At 38.4% G+C, this 13,937-nt stretch overlaps 1 protein-coding gene across 1 annotated transcript in view; it reads left to right on the forward strand.

The window, feature by feature from the left end:
- CFAP47 (cilia and flagella associated protein 47) overlaps positions 1-13,937 on the forward strand; it is a 452,401-nt gene that overhangs the window by 15,794 nt on the left and 422,670 nt on the right. Inside the window, 7 exon segments of the mRNA XM_021080094.1 lie at positions 258-396; positions 2,500-2,728; positions 3,183-3,343; positions 4,970-5,094; positions 7,309-7,544; positions 12,020-12,209; positions 12,935-13,148. Of these exon segments, the coding sequence (XP_020935753.1) occupies positions 258-396; positions 2,500-2,728; positions 3,183-3,343; positions 4,970-5,094; positions 7,309-7,544; positions 12,020-12,209; positions 12,935-13,148 (1,294 nt within the window).

A 13,937-nucleotide genomic window follows, 5' to 3' on the forward strand; every position in this document is an offset into this window, starting at 1 on the left:
GAGGACTAAATAGAATAACATATGTAGAGCTCTTAGTATAAGTGTCTGAACACAGTAAGTAGACAGTATACTTTAGGTGTTGATGAGGATTGGGTCCAAACACTAGGCTCACTTTTATTGGACGACTCCAGGCAAGACTGATTCTTGGTCCACAGTAGACCATATACTCTGTAATGTGTATCTGTTCCCTACTAAGACTATGAATTGTTAACATTGTAAGGATTCAAATGTAAACTATCTTCTCTTGTTCTCCTTAGGTATGTTTAAAATAGAATACCACGGCCAATTACCCATTATCATTTTTCCGGCTAATGGTATTGTGCAGCCTAAGTCATCAATGGTTATTAAAGTGGACTTCTGTGCAGACCATGCCCTAAATGCAAATGAAGTGGCAAAGTGAGTGTACACTATGGTTCTTAATTCTAGTATTGTACTTAGTACTTTCCTGTTTCACTTTTCACATATGCCTGTTGTCTTTTTGTGTTAGGTTGTTCTTTTAGTCATCATTGATTCATCTAGTTTCTATTATTTGCTAAGCACTAGGGACTGAAAAATGGGAAGAACCAGAGGATGGCATATGGGTACACCTAATAAGGAGATCCTACTTTGGATTTTGTTGGCAGGGGGTTGGGAGTGGATCAAGAAAGGGCTCCCCTAAGGAGGTGATAGTTGAACCAAATACATGTTGGTGCATAGAAAATAGCCAGGCAAAGAGCAATGATTTGGGTTGAATGTGTGTATGTGTGTAGAGGAGATGGGTATTGGTTATGGGCATGGGTTAGAGGAGTGATTCCAGGCAGAGCAAGTAGAAGACTTGAATTCCTGGAGGTAAATGGACCATGTTACACATCTAGAGAGGCAAAGATACAGAGGTGAGAGGTGATGAGGGATGAGACCAGAAAAACAGAATGGTACTGGGTCCAGTTAAGGACCTCATACAACAGCATTTTTTAATGCTATATGTCTCTGTTCATTAGTAGGATGCAATCACTATAATGGGTCACGACCAGTATTAAAGCAATGAAATAGAAAACATCAGAATGCATCTCACAGAGTAAGGGCAAATGTTGTTTCATAAAACTTGTTTTGTGTATGTATGTGTGTGTGTCCTACATTCCAATGTAAAATGCCTTTCTTACGGAAGGTTACAGTCAAAAAATTGTTTGAGAAACAGTTGTGAGGCCTGATCAGAGCTTAGGCTTTATTGTAAGGCTATGGAATCTTAGAAGGAAGTGTCTTGATTAGTTTGCAATTTAGAAAGGTCATGCTAAAATCAAGGAGTATAGATGTGAAGTGGATAGTGACTAGAAACTATAATAGAAAAGTAGAAGAGAAATAATGAAGGCCTCAGCTAAGGTACTAATTGGGAGTATGGAAAGTAGTATGCAGATTGGAGATATGTTATAAAGGTTGATTTGACTAGATTTAGTGATTGGTTATAGAAAGGGAAAGTAAGAGGAGGTTCTGATCTCTGGGAGAAGATATTTGAGTTCAGATTTGGAATCTTGGAATTGATTTGCTTTGCAGAATTCTGTGGAGCCTATTAGGTTTACTTATTTTGAGTCTCAGAAAAAAAAATTGGTCTAAGTACATTGGTTTGAGGGTTGTCAGTTCATAAGTTGAAGACAAAGCATGAGGCATTGAAAATAACCTTGAGAAGGAGGGCAGCCTATAAAAGAGTTGGAGAGAAACACTATTTTCATGGAGTTTATAAAATCTCCAAGTCTTAGAAGAATGAGAAAGTAGAGTCTAAACAAGTTAGAAGGAAACCAGGGAAGTATGGTGTCGAGGAAGCTAAGGGGGGAGATGTGCAAGAGATGGTTTCAACCATGCCCAACGTGACAGGGATGGAGTGTAAGTTAAGGACTTTGGTGATGGCTGTGGATTGGTCTGTGGATTTGTGGTATCTGATGGGGCAGGTTCAGAAGGATTGCATGTATGCCAGAGAGTGATAAATGCAGGGTAGAGGGAAGTTTGAAAAGTGAATTCAGATGAGTCTGGAAAGTGACGTTTTATGAGGGGATGTTCATTTCAGCAAAGAAGTGGAGTTTTGCTGATATATTTTACTTTGTAGGGAATTGGGTTATTAGGATAGACATGAAGTTGGTTGTTGGACTTGGGGGAGTGGAATGCGTTAGAAAAGAATCTCAGAATTCTAGAACTACAGGTGACCATAGAAATCATCCCATCTAACTCTAGTACATACAAAATTATTGGTCATGTGGAAATATCAGTAAGTTTCTCTTAGGGATCAAGTCATGCAGTTGTTTTCCATCTTTGCTGTTTCCGGAGACACTGAATTAAGCTGCACACATGCCATTCTACTGTGCAGATTCTGACAGAAGCACATGACATTCTCTGGCACGTATGTGAAAAGAACTGCTCTGAGGTCTTTGAATTTTAATTATATCCCTTCATAAAATTTGTTTATATAAATTTAGGAGAAAAATAAAGTATATAGAATTGTAATTAAAATATATCTGTGTTATTATCTTGTAGAGTGAGTTTGCAAGATCGTCCAGAAATATTCTTGACTATCAAAGCTCGTGTGGTTGAGCAGATTATTGAATTGTTAGACGTGAATGATAATAAAAAGTTAAAATGCATAAGATTTGGCTCTGTTTTCTTTGGAGCATCAAAGGTTGAAGATGCATTTCTCTACAATAATAGCCCAGAACCCATAAATTGGGTAGCCATAATGCAAGATGATTGCGTTGGAGAAGAAGTGGTAAGTAAAGAGTGCAACAGAGGAAGATAAAGTGTTATGTTTTGAAACAGATTGTTTTAAACTTACTAATAACCAATATGCTGTTTAATTACCCTAAATATGTTTTAACATGAAATAGATATGATTCAGTGATGTGTCTCTGAGGGTGACCTCAAAAAGTTCACTAAATTAAGCTGACATTTATAGTAATTTCTACCTGGAGTAAACTAGATGAACATTTCTTAGAGATCAGTGGCTAATTGTGAGAGTTTCTGTTCTCATCAGTTTTTCAGTAGTTCTTGTAAATTATATGATGTGCCTCGATCAAATTTATGTTCTGTTACTTTAAAGACATATATATTTTCTATATCTAGACTCTGGAATTTCAATATTTATTGTATGATCTCACCTTAAAATGTTTTACTTTGTACCTGTTTTGCCTTAATACTCCTTTATTTCTGATTTTATATTACAGGGTACAAATATTCGACAAAGAACAGATATTGCTTTAAATAATCTCACCTACTTAAGGAAAATAAAGAACGTAGATATTACCAGTATTATATCCTGTGTTCCTAATGAAGGGAGATTACTACCTTATCAGAGGGTTTTAATTGCATTTTGTTTCAGCCCAAAGTAAGCAAAAATTAATTCCATTGTGATATTACATATTAATGGAAGTATGTTAACCATACATTCATCAGATTGATTTTAATAGTAAAACTTGTCAGAGGTACAAGTTGGGTTTTTCTTATTGTGATTCTAAATATTTCTAATATGGCTAACATTATTTCCAGTATTTATATGCTTCTAAGTACTTAATTTTAAATTGAAAATTTCTTCAGACCTTGTGGAAATGAGGTGGTGGAAGTGGAAGTTTTGGGTTGCTTTGCATTGTGGCCACAAACCAGTCTGTTCAAGCAAGACTTTGTTGTCCCTATAGAAATAGTCAGGTGATGGCCGGTGGCATGCTGTAAGTTCTATGTGTCTCCAAAGAGGATGCCGTGCTCTGGCCAGGGCCAAATTCTTCCTGGCTGAGTATCACGAATATTAAACCTGCAGTAGCTGCTAGAATCAACCACGCGTGCTTGCTGAAATTCATACAGATGTTTAGGACCTTTGCCAATGCATATTTTCCCATGTACTTGGTTTGGTTATTTATTTGAAAATATATTTGGAAATGCTCTTTTAAATATGTAGCAGCAATTTCTGCTACACTTGAGCGATTGCAGCTTGTGACAATAACTGATCCAATTGTAAGTTTGTTTACCCTTTTCTGTAATAAGGCAATGTTTAATATACTTCTCTCTGGGGCAACAGGGTCACTTGGTGATACCAATTGTCTGATGAAGGCTGAGTTGTGGTTTAATTTAAGAAGAGTAATCAAGTAATTGTTCTATTTGTATACTCTATAATAGCCTTGTTAATCATCCCTTTATGCAGGAATACCTTTGGTAAATCTGTAATATTCTGTTTAATACACAGTCTTTGAAATTCTAAGTATTCTTTTCAGGGCAGCATGTTAATATTTTTTGAGAATCTGGCATGAACTCACAGGAATGAGTACGGTTTGTAGTCTTAGTTAATGGTGTTCTTAATATGCTTTTTGAATTCCTCTGTAAATTTCACATCAACCTTTTGTGTGTGTATTGGAGTATCCTCTGTTAAAAAGCTGGGCTCTAGGTAAGCCAAGTAAAGATTACAAGCCTGTGATGTAAACCATCTTGGTCTTTGGTCCTACTTCCCTTCTTCTCATCTTTCCTTTGCCAAGATTTGGCTGCTTCCGAATCTTATTCTCAAAATGATTTATTCTCCTCTAACAAAAATGTGGCTAGCAATATGTGCTTAGTCCATGGGAGGAGACAGATAAGAAACAGAAGTTTGCACTTACCTCAGGGTAAGAAGGACCAATGAAGAGAATTGAACAGAGTCCTTAGCTCACAATGAAGTTTGCCTGGAAAGAAAATCCTTTATGTAGAAAGTAGCATTGGAGGCAAGACCATGACAACTAGTATATTGAAATTCCTCTTGTCTTGCAAATATCATCATGAACTCATTTTGTGGATCTTCACATAGTGTGAGTATGGCCTTCTTTTGGCAAGTCTCTGTATCTTGTGTAGTAATTTTGGAATATGGATCATGGTTATCTTTTTATTCCTGAATTTCATCTCTTGCATAGATGTAAGTCTGGGTGGATATTCCCTTTTGAGAGATAATAAAGTATATTTGCTTTAGGAATAACTGATTGTAATTGTTTTACAGGCTAATTGTTGATGGTCAAAAGAACGATCCTTCACACAGGCAGGACTATGCTTTCTTCTTGAGATTTGAGTCTGTAGGAAGTAAAGATGGATTTTTGAGAGATGATAACAGTAAAACTGTCAAAAGTAAGTGTGAAATGAACACTATCATCAAATGTATAGCAGTTTAAATTATTTAAAAGTTTGGATAGCAATATTTGTAGAGGAAGTTAATAAAAACATATAATTATTGAATTGAATGAAAATGCAAACATTCAAGAGACCTTAAAAAATCTTCCGTAGCACATAACGTTAACCTCAGAATCATTTACATACTAATTTTCCAAGTTAGAATTTAGATGACTTTAATACTTTAACATTAGATAAACATGATGATCTAGGGTTTAAAGAAATAAAAAAAATAATAAAAATGACTTGGCTTCTTTTCCTGTGTAAGCATAGGTTTTCTCTTAGAGATTGATGTGGGAACAAATGACCCAGTCCATCCATCTTTACCAAACCTTTGGCTCTCTTTATATCTACATAAAGTGATAATCAAAGACAAGACCTAGAGCTCTATTAAGTAGGGTGAAATATCCTGTAACAGGACAAGTAACAGGACAAGTACATGTGCTCTATTAAGTAGGGTGAAATATCCTGTAACAGGACAAGTACATGTGCTTTGCAAGGCCACATGTAAAGATGCAATACACTTTTTATATTTTCAGATAATGCTGGATGAGTTGCAGTGAGGACAATGTTACTATTTAGATCAAAGAAAATAAAAATATAGACACATGAGGGATGAAATCCAGAAAGATTAGCCATGGCAAGTCACTACTCTAAAAGATTTGCATGTCAGTATGGGTGATGTCATTGAACAGAGTTGAACTGTGTTCCTAGGGCCAAATTCATTGCTGTTATTGTTTATGTCATGGTTGGTGGTATACAGCTCTGCTGATCATAGACAGAACATTTATTCTAGGCTTGCAAGTTAATCTAGTTTTCATTGGCTAGAGATAGGGATGCTAGGTTTGCCACAGAGTTTAGGATTGGCTAGCAAGAGCATGGGTGAAGAAATATAAACTATCTTTTGGGGATTCTAGTTATATTGCTTTCTCTGCAGAACTGTTCCTTCACTCAATTAAAGCCCAAAATTCATAGTTACCGCCTTCTTTCTAGTATCTCTCAAATTCCATGTTTATGTTATTGCCCAGCTTATGTTCCATTGTCCGTTATCTTAATCACCTGTTCCCCAACTATATGTAAATCTCTTGGCCCAACTCCCCTTGTGGCTGAGTGGAAAACCTCTAATTGGATTAAATTCAACTCTCAGCCTACTCTAGGGCTGCACCTATGAAGCTCACTGAGCTGGAGAAAAACACAACCAGGCTGTGAGATTTCACTTTATATCTATAACCACTAATCTCAACTGAGTCCTTTAAGGTGTTTGTCCTTCTTGCTGCATCCCTCCATTTGTTCACTTTCTCCCAATCTGAGATTAGTATCACACACCTCTTCTCCCCTCAAAACTCCAATCCTTCCTCCTTTATCTTCACTCTAAGCTTACAAATACATGAAGTGACCTAATAAGACATTTCTACTTGGTTATCTCTTAGGCATCTCAAATATCATGTCCACAAAAGAACTACTTGTTTCCCTAGAACCTGTCCCTCCTGCAGTCTTTCCTGTCTCCGAAACGACAATTCCATCACTTCATTTGCTTCTGCTGCAAACCTTAGGGTCATCATTTATCTCATTCAGTTTCCTCTTCTACATCCAATCTGTCAGCAAATTTTGTTTACCCTCAAAAATATATCTGAAATCTGACCATTTCGCACCTTCTACTATTCTTCCGCAGCCATACTTGGTTCCTGAAGGGGTTTTTTGAGCATGCTAAGCCATTCCTACCTTAGAGTCTTTGTACTTGCTATTCTCTCTGTTTGGAATGCACTTTTTTTCTGGATTTTCACATGATTTTCTTCCAGAATCCCTTTTATTTTTGTTCACTGTCTCCCTATCAGAGAGGTCTTTGTGGACTTCCCCTATAACAGAGCAGCCCCAAGACTTTGTAGTCTGTCTTACCCTAACTTACCTATTTATTTTATCATCAGTGACTTCTCCTTAGAAATTAAGAAATCATGAGAGCAAGGGCATTGTCTCTTTTATTCACTGCCGTATCCCCAAGTCCTAGAAGAGTACCTGGCACAGAGAAGACACTCAATAATTTTGTTGAATGAGAGATTAAATGGGCTCCCCGGGTGTCATCAGGTCTTTCAGATGACACTATTTGGACCAAGCAAATATATTCCGGATTCCACAAACACTTTTTATGTTAAAAAGCTATTATTGCTTTTACAGGTGATCAATTGCAGAAAGTGGAATTAGCCTTGACAGGCTCAGGAATTCCTATCTTATTACACTTTGATCCAGGAAGAGTCTTTAATTTTGCACCATGTTTCATGGGTGGACATTCAGAGATTCAGTGTGTTATCCAAAATCGATCCAAATTACTTCCTGTGATGTACAACTTTAAAAAAACTGCACATTTTAAAATTGATCCTCAAAGGGGCAAAATTGATGAAGGATGCATGCAGGTAAGATAATTATTCCTTGCTTTCACATGCTTTAAATATTTAAAAGTTGGCTAAAAAGCCACACAGAGGATTAAAAACTACATTTGTTGCACCAGTATTTACAAATTTGCTCCCATATGTGGCCTAGTTATGAATACTTCTGGTATTCATACAATATATCCATAATTATTTGTTAAGTGCTTTTCATGTGCCAGGAAAAGCACTTGACACTGTAGGGAGTGTAAAAAAAGTGCAAAATGTAGTTACTGCTTCTAAGGAGTTTTTGTTTTTCCCGAGAGAGTATTTCTGTGCCCAGGAGGTTGCCCCCTAAACTTATATATCCAGCACAGATCCTTGGCCCTCCCAGCTGAGGGTGGATGAAGGAATGGGTCCTGGAGCCCTAATAACGGGCAGTGGAACCCAGGGACCAGAAATGGGATGCAGCTGAGCCAGCAGCTCTGTGAAAAGGAGGTGGGAGGAGTCAGGCAAGCATTCCAACCCCAGAGCTGCCTAGGGGAGTGCAAGATGCTCTGGGCTCCACCACCCGCCAGCAGGTTGGCTAAGCTGCAGTGCACACAGGTGGGAGAAATGGAGGTCCAGTGCCAGCTAACTCAAGACAGGAGAGAGAGGGTGGTGGCAATTTTGCCACTGAGGGGCCCAGGCCTTGCGCTTCTGTGAGGTGAGGTGGTATGGGGAAGAGCGGACACTAGCGTCTGAGTACTTGCTGAGGGGCTGGTGTGGAAGGCACCCTGCGGCCACTGATCAGGGGCATCGTGCATCTGGGGCACAGTGAGGGGTGGCAGGTTGAGGAGCAGGCTGGCATCAGAAGGCCCCTCGTCACCAGACAAGCCAGCGTCGGATGAGTAGGAGCTGAGTGCAGGCAGTACAGGTCTTGGCACAGGTGCTTGTAGTTCAGGGGTGACTTCTCCAGCGCCCCCATCTGGCACAGCCGGGATACGTCTGGCTCCGCAGTTCAGCCTTCACCTGGGGCTGCCTGGCAAGCGGCGTCCAGCTGGGCGGCGTAGACCGGCTGGTACCCGACGTGGGAGACGGGGATACGCTTAGCGAGGCTGCGACTGCGTGAGCTCTGGGTGCGCCCCCGCTCCGGCTCCGAGCCCCACGCTTGGGCTGACCTGGGAGGCCCCGCAGTAGCGGCGGGAGCCCCGCCTGGACGCTGCCCCTGCCGTCCAGCGCCTTGGCCAGGGGTGGCCGCCGTTCATGGCCCCTTGGCGCAGACGGTGGTGCCGCCTCCTTCCAGCGCTTAGGCCGGTAAGAATTTTGTAATGCACTAAGGACGTGTAAGACACACACACACACGCACACACGCACGCAAGAAGAATATAGCAGATCTGCAACAGGGTGATAAAATTCCAGACAGGTAGAAAGATCTTCCTATGATAGTAACGATAATGAGCCAGACCTTCAAGGTTGAATAGAATTTTCAAATTGGAAACAGATGATACTTAACTGGCCGAGGCCTTGTGCTGCTGGTGCAGAGGAGAAACGGTGAATGTCGAGGCACGCCTCTGAGCACCAGGACAGCTTCCAGACTCCTCTTTCTCACGACTCAGAAACTCTTTCCCAGAACCCTTAAACCAGGGCTTCGCTGACTGTGGTCCACAGGCCAAATCTGGCCTGCTACCTGTTTTTTGGTTTTTGTTTGTTTTTGTTTTTAAATAATCTTACTGGAACATAGCCATTCTTATTTGTTGCCTACTGTCTATAGCTGCTGCCATGCTACAAGGACAGATTTGAATAGTTGTGAGAGTCGTATGGCCCATAAAGCCTAAAATACTTACTTTCTGGCAAGTTACAGAAAAAGTTTGCTGAGTCTTGCTCTAAACAGTAGCAAATATGAGTGCTTTCAGTTTCACCTCAGGTTCTTACGCTGTCATCTTTCCTCCACTGCAGAGTGATATGGTTCCTATAGTTTACTGATAGAAGCTTTCTCCTAGTTGCAATCAAGAACTATTGTATACATGTTTAAATGCATGTAGTTGACATGTATGACTTTTCCTGTTTCATTAGAATGACACTTCTTCCCCACCCCACCCTCATTTTGATAGAAGTAATTAATCTTTACCGAATAACAAGCTTAACCACATTATCCAAAACGTTTTCTTTTTAGTGGCTTCCTAGACTTCCTAAAGGAAGTCCAAGTCTCATAAGCCTACCACCATAATTCATTTTCTCAAGTAAGGGTGCATATCTTTCAGAACAGAGGTGATTTTCTCTGATCAGAGAAACTGACAAGTATCACAGGAATCTGGTCACTTTCTCTTAGCTGAAAGATACCGGATTACCAATTTCCTACAGAAGTTCTTTGTACCAGGAAGAGGGAATGGAGCTGGAAGTCGAGAAAGTAACACACACAAAGTAGAGAGAGGAGCAAAATGAATGAAAGATTGTAAAATGGCAGTGTTTTGGGAAAAGATGGGCTATAACAGCACAAAGGAAACAAAGGCTAAAGTGAATTTGTAATGTGCAAGGACGTGTCCTGTGTCCTTTTGATGCTTTACTTTTGTTAGCTAAAATAAGATGTTCTAGAATCTGTTGTCGCATCCAACCTCACCTGTGTTTAGCATTATCTTAAGAATGGGTCAAGAGCCCAGGAATCAAGAGAAATTTTACAGCATGAAATGTATAGTGGAAAATGATTGCAATAGGCTATTTTAAAATATTTGGTACGGATATAATTAGTAACAGTAGATTAGAGATGGACTGTTCCTAGTAATTATGTTGAGAAAATGAGTAGGATGGCCAACAATTTAAGTGGACATGATATGAAAAGATTCATTCATTTTGAGTGTAGAGGGGGAATCTGAGTGTTTAGAGAAGATGGATGGGTGACAACTGCTAAATAAGTGGATGGGCAGATAATGAATCAATCACTGCTGAGAAAGGAACATTTAAAGAGGGTATTTCCTTTCATTGTAAATGAAAATTGTTCCGTTTACGTAGGTTTTTAATTTCTATAATGCAAGACAGACCTGACATATATTTGCAGCTTAAATTTAGGTCAGGATATAATCTTCTGGGCATAAAAAGGAATATATACTTTTGTGGATTCTGAAATTAATTTGGGAATTTCAAATTGAGAGGGGCTCCTAGGAACTCCCTATGTTACATAAAATTTTCCAATTCATAAAAACCCCATAGCTGATAGTTAATTTCCTACCCAAATTTTTAACTCTCTAAATTTCTGTATTACTTGAGCACTAATAAGTTTGAAATTAATGAAAAGTGAATATAGGAAATGTGGGGGACCCTGGAGAACTGTGGCTTCCACAGGCTAGTCAGGTAGTCTGAGTTTTTGGAAGAGTGGTAAAATTATTCTTTTCTTTGAATATGACTTTTTGACATATAATTCACATACTATAAATTTACACATTTAAAGTATATAATTCAGCGGTGTTTAGTATATTCAGAGTTGGGTGACTGTCAGCAGTAATTCCACAGCATTCTCATCATCCCAAAAAGAAACAGTATCCATTAGCAGTCACTCTTCCTGCTCCCCATTCCTCAGCCTCTGGTAGCCACTAATCTATTTTCTAGCCCTTTAAGTTTCCCTGTTCTTAACATGGCATATAAATATAATCATACAGTATGTGGACTTTGTTTCTGGTGTTATCATTTAGCATAATATATTCAAGATTCATCAATGTTGAAGACTTAAATAGAAGACATGACACCATAAAATGTTGAAATATGTATCAGTGCTTTTTATGGCCAAATTATATTCCATGGTATGGATATATATTACCTTTTGTTTATCCATTCATCGATTGGTGGGCATTTGTTTTGTTTCCATCTTTTGGCTGTTGTGAAGAATGCTGCTATAAGCGGCAAGATTTTAGGTTGTTTTCAAATGTCTGAGAAGTTGTTTTTGACAATTTACCCAGTGTTCTTATTCTGTTTGTGGAGGAGTAAATTTTCAGAGGTCATTAATCTGCCATTCTGGAAGTGCTTCAGTGCCATTAATCTTAATTTTTTCTTAAGTAATTTTCCAATAATGTGTATCCTAAAGGTTTCTCAATGCTATGTATGATATTTCTAAAGACTTTCATATCACTGTGATAAACTAGCTTTCCTTAAAATTTTATAAGCAGTATTTTTTAATATGCTTTCTATTTTGTCCTAACAGTACTACAGTATTGGTTTCTTAATCCATTTGGGCTGCTATAACAAAAAACCATTGACTGCACAGTTTATAAACAACAGAAATTTATTTCTTGAAATTCTGGAGGCTGGAAGTCCCAGATCAGGGTGCCAGCATGGTCAGGTGTGGGCCCTCTTTCTGGTCACTGACTTCCTGTGGTATCCTCACATGGTGCAAGGAGATAGGGAGCTCTATGTATCCTCTTTTATAAGAGCACTAATCCCGTTCAGGAGAGCTCTGACCTAATTCCATCAGGTAGGGAGGGCATTGGGATTTAACATGAGTTTTAGGGACTCACAAACATTCACCTATAGCAACTGGTTACTTCTTTTTTCAGAACGTGACATGTTCATTCATTCCACATCAAGTCGGAGTCTTTAAAGTGAAGCAGTTTATAGAGATTATTGGTTCAGTGGCAGATGAAAATTTGCAGTCTTCATCACTGAAGCCTTTCCATCAGATATGTTTATATTTCAATAGTGTCTGCAGAGCTTCCACCAGGAAAGTTGTGATGAAAATTAACCCTGGTATGTTTTCAGGGCACTTAATATTTATTTATTTTTGATTAATATAGAATTATCTTAACATATTAATGCTTAGCTATATATATCAAATGTGGTTTAATCTAGTGGTTCTCATCTTTTGCATGCCTCTAGGGCTGTTAAAATATTCCTGTCCTACATCCCAGCATTGATTATTAAGTAGGTCTTTGTCAGAACCCAGATATTTGTATTTCTAATATGTTTCCAGTAGATGCTGATGCTGCCATTTTGAGGATCTCACTTTGACTAGCACTGATTTAGTGATCTGTAAAATTTATTAAATATTGTAATGGCTCATGTATGTATTTTTTTACTTTTTAGTTTGAGTCTATAATATAAACTGTTGTTGACCATTCCATGGATTTTCTGGTTGTTGCTGTTTCATCTAATGCTCAGTTATCTTTTGTTCATTGAACCATGTGAAATTGCTGATACTCAACTCTCTTAATGAATAAAAATTTCGGTTTCATATGGGTCAACCCAGTTCATCAGGTTACCATGTTTTGCTTTTTATGCTTGCATTTTTATTACTTATGCATGAGTTACTTTGCGAATTGTTTTATGTAGATCCACTTATTAAATGCATTATTTGTATTTTCTGAATTTGTTTTGGGATTTAGCTTTAAGTTAGAACCAATGGTCCAGTGTATTAAATAATGCATGGAAATTTAAAAAAACATATTTAAACATAGTATTTAATTCTCTAAAAGGTATATCCCCTTTGGTCAGTAATCCTACGGGACAATTTGTGGTGAAAGATTTGGCAAAATACAAGGACCATGCACCTGTTGCAATGCTTCAGTCAACCATGGCAGAGGTTCATAATCACATCAAAAGTAAAGAGTTACTGAAAGGTGCCCTGATAGCCTTTCCCAATGACCGAGCTGCAAGTATCAGGCCTGGAGACGAGCATGAACATTTCAGGTAATGTGCTATATTGAGAACCTGAAATTTTGAAAGAGAACAAGTAGCATGACATGCCAAGATCTTACAAGATGCCACTCTAACAAATTAATGATAGTAATAAAAATAATGGTAGTAGTATAATTTTGTTTTCTCTTATTTTTTTTACATTGGAGAATAGTTGTTGAATGCTACTGTATTTGCTTTATCTAACCTCTATTTCTTTTTTCTTTTCTTTTTTTTTAAATTTTAGGGCTGCACTCGTGGCATATGGAAGTTTCCAGGTTAGGAGTCAAATTGGAGCTGCAGTTGCCAGCCTATGCCACAGCCCTAGCAACATGGGATCTGAGCCATGTGTGCAACCCACACCACAGCTCACAGCAACACCAGATCCTTGACCCACTGAACAAGGCCAGGGATCGAACCTGCATCCTCGTAGATACTAGTTGGATTCATTTCCATTGCGCCACAAGGGGCACTCCCTAACCTGTCATTTTTATTGTGTCCTTGCCAGGACTTGTGAATGGTTTTGCTAGATGATTCTTAAAATATGCTTTTGACAACTAGAGAAGAATAATAGAAATAATCACCTTTGGAAATGTATAAAGTCATTAGAGTAGTCATGTTTATTAATTATGGCTGAGAGATTGAGTTCATCTAAGATTAAAAAAATTTTGAACTGTGATAAACCAGTTGTTTTCATCTTCATTATCTTCTTCATCCTTAACATTGTCATCTTTGTTCAGTCCCCTGAAGGTCACATTTTAGTAACTTTTCCAAATTTAATTAAAACCTCCCCAATTAGAATTA

This window comes from Sus scrofa, chromosome X, assembly GCF_000003025.6.
Source record: "Sus scrofa isolate TJ Tabasco breed Duroc chromosome X, Sscrofa11.1, whole genome shotgun sequence".
Taxonomy (NCBI): Eukaryota; Metazoa; Chordata; class Mammalia; order Artiodactyla; family Suidae; genus Sus; species Sus scrofa.